Source organism: Miscanthus floridulus, chromosome 1 (genome assembly GCF_019320115.1).
Source record: "Miscanthus floridulus cultivar M001 chromosome 1, ASM1932011v1, whole genome shotgun sequence".
Classification (NCBI taxonomy): Eukaryota; Viridiplantae; Streptophyta; class Magnoliopsida; order Poales; family Poaceae; genus Miscanthus; species Miscanthus floridulus.
The window spans coordinates 69785988-69789117 of NC_089580.1; the positions used below are offsets into that span (position 1 = coordinate 69785988).

Genomic DNA, 3130 nt, shown 5'->3' on the forward strand with positions numbered 1-3130 from the left:
TATATTGATAGAAGTGCTTGTTCTCTACTAGGAAAATATTTACAAAATCAACGATGTATATTGATAGAAGTGCTTGTTCTCTACTAGGAAAATAATACAGCAGCTGGTTTTTTCTCTCTCCCCCCCCCCCTTCCTCTCACCTCCAAACTGATATACTCGCTTCGACTCTCTCATCTCGGCATCGAACCAGTGGGCCGACGAAGTGTACCTCACGCCGACTCGGGCTTCTCGTTACAAGTCACGCAGGCCCATTCCAACCCAGACAATCTGGTGTTGCTGACTCTCTTCCTCTTGGGCCTTGGTGCTGCCGACGGGTCCCCAGGGTGAGGTTTGCTGACATCCCTCCCCCCTTGAGTGTCGGCATGTCCCCATGCCAGAGCACCAGGGAAGCACTGCATGATGGCGTCGGCGTTAAGCCTGGGCGTTCGGGTTACCCGATTTTTTCGGGTCGGGTAATTCGGGTAATTCAAAATTCGGGTAATAAAAATTGCTACCCGATATTACCCCCGAAAAAACACTACCCGTAAATTCGGGTACCCGATAATTCGGGTTCGGGTTCGGGTATTACCCGATATACCCAAATTTACAGAAAACAACAAACTACACTAAATTTCAATAGCGATCTATACATAATTTCAGCAGCAATTTGTATAGAATTTCAATAGCAATTTGTAGAGAATAATATATTACAGTCACTCATTCAAATAGAGAGAATTATATTCTAATAAAGTGATAAGTTAAATGGTTCAGCTAACAACACATGATGAATACAAAGACAAAACAAATCTTTGGGTAGTTCGGGTAGTTTGGGTACCGGGGGATATTACCTGAATTACCCAAACTAATTTCGGGTAATCAAAATCGCTATCCGAATTTGGGATCGGGTACCTCGGGTTCGGGTAATTCGGGTCCGGGTTCGGGTAATTTGGGTACGGGTAATGGGTATCGGGTATTTTGCCCAGGCTTAGTCGGCGTCCTCCCAGGTAGCAAGGTCGTCGCCGAGGCCGGACCACTTGATCAGCAACTGCTTGACGGAGTGGTTACCATGTTGATGAAGCCTGGACTGCAGCACGCGCTCCGAGACTTGCATGTTGTTGTCGAGGTCGGGGAGCCTGGCGGAGACTGCTGGAACAGCGGACGACGCCGGCTTCAACAGCGAGACGTGGAACACCAGGTGGATCGAAGACGTTGGTGGAAGCTCCAGCTCGTACGCCACTGTTCCAATCTTGGACAGGACCTTGAAGGGACCGAAGTATTTGAAGCACAACTTGTGGTGGGAGCGCGGCGCCAACGACGACTGAACGTAAGGCTGCAGACGGAGGTAGACGAAGTCGTCAGTCTGGAACGAACGCTTCGAGCGCTTCTTGTCCGCCTGGTGCTTCATGCGCTGCTGGGCTCGAAGGAGATGCTGGCGTACAGAGGCCAGCATGGTGGTGCGCTCCGCCAGCATGGAGGCGACGTCCGGCACAGGGGAGGCAGCAAGTTCAGTAATACCAAAATGATGACGAGATCGACCGAACAGTACCTCAAATGGAGACTTCCCCAAAGCTGAGTGTGAACTGGTATTGTACTAGTATTCAGCAAGCGGCAGCCACTTCAACCACTGTCTTGGGCATGAATGAACAAAACACCGTAGGTAAGTTTTGAGGCATTGATTGACACGTTCGGTCTGACCATCAGACCGAGGATGGTAGGCTGAGCTCATAGCCAAAGTCACTTGGTCAAGACAAAAGAGCTCGCACCAAAACTGGCTGGTAAAGATTGGATCACGATCTGAGATGATATGAGTAGGCAAGCCATGAATTTTGAAGATGTTGTCGAGGATGGCTTGTGCTACTCTTTGGGCTGTATAAGGATGATGTAATGGAATGAAATGTGCGAATTTACTAAGCTTATCCACAACCACCATGATGCAGTTGGCGTGTCCAGAAGGTGGTAAGCCATCGATGAAGTCCATGGAAACCATTTGCCAGGCTTCAGCAGGAACTGGAAGAGGCGAAAGGAGACCCGGGTATCGGACTCTATCTGGTTTGGCCTGGTGGCAAACTGAGCAAGCAGCAACAAAAGCTTTGATGGACTGCTTCATACCATGCCAGCAAAAGAGCTTCTTAATGCGGCTGTAAGTGACTAGAAACCCGGAATGACCACCCAGCGCGCTGTCATGAAGGGCTGAGATAATGTTTTGTTGCAGTTGCTGGTTGTTGCCAACCCAGATGTGGCCTGAGTAGCGAATGACTCCATGATGCAAGGTGAATGGTGGATGGTTGTGAGAGTTGACAGACAGCTCCTAGAGCAGCTTGGAAGATTAAGGGTCAGAAGCATAACCTGTGGTAACATTTGCAAGCCAAGCCGGAGTGGAAATGGATAGAGCTTGGAGTTGGGATGGCGGGTTGGGATGACGAGACAGGGCATCGGCTATAGAATTGGACGTGTCGGGCTTGTAAACTACCCTGTACTGAAGACCGGTCAGTTTGGTGTGCATCTTGAGCTTCCACTGAGTCTACAGGCGCTGACCAGTGATGTACATGAGGCTGCGTTGGTCAGTAAAGATGGTAAATTCGCTATGCTGGAGATATGAACACCGCTGCTCGACTGCCACTAGGATTGCCAGGAACTCCTTTTCATAAGTAAACAGAGCTTGAGTTCGGGGGCCAAGTGCTTTGCTAACAAAGGCAAGGGGGAGGCCATCTTGTAATAGGAATGCTCCAACACCCAAGTCGCTGGCATCAGTCTGCAGCTGAAATGGCTTACTGAAGTTTGGCAGGGTGAGCACTGGAGCTGAACCAAGGGCAGACTTCAAAGCATCCATAGCAGCTTGGTGAGATGGATTCCAAATGAATATAGATCCCTTCTTGAGAAGATCAGTTAGAGGTCTGGCCAATGTAGCAAAGTGCTTCACAAACTTACGGTAGTAGCCGGCTAACCCCAAGAAGCTATGGAGCTCTTTGATATTCTGTGGTGGAGGCCACTGCTGGATAGACTCAATCTTGCTGGGGTCTATAGACACACCATTATGGCTAACAATGTGTCCAAGATATGAAATGGACTGCTGGGTAAAACGACATTTGGAGATCTTAAGTTTCCATTGGTCTCTTGCTAATAGGGTAAAAACCAGGCGAAGGTGCTGAAT

General features: G+C 49.1%; 1 protein-coding gene across 1 annotated transcript; it reads right to left on the bottom strand.

Annotated features, from left to right (window-relative positions):
* Positions 1-964: 964 nt before the first annotated feature.
* Positions 965-2809, bottom strand: LOC136458387 (uncharacterized). Its single transcript, XM_066458330.1, has 3 exons — positions 2609-2809; positions 1888-2287; positions 965-1548 (listed from the first exon to the last, which is right to left on the bottom strand). Exons 1-3 carry the CDS (start codon positions 2807-2809, stop codon positions 965-967), a joined length of 1185 nt encoding a protein of 394 aa, XP_066314427.1.
* Between the last annotated feature and the right edge of the window lie 321 nt (positions 2810-3130).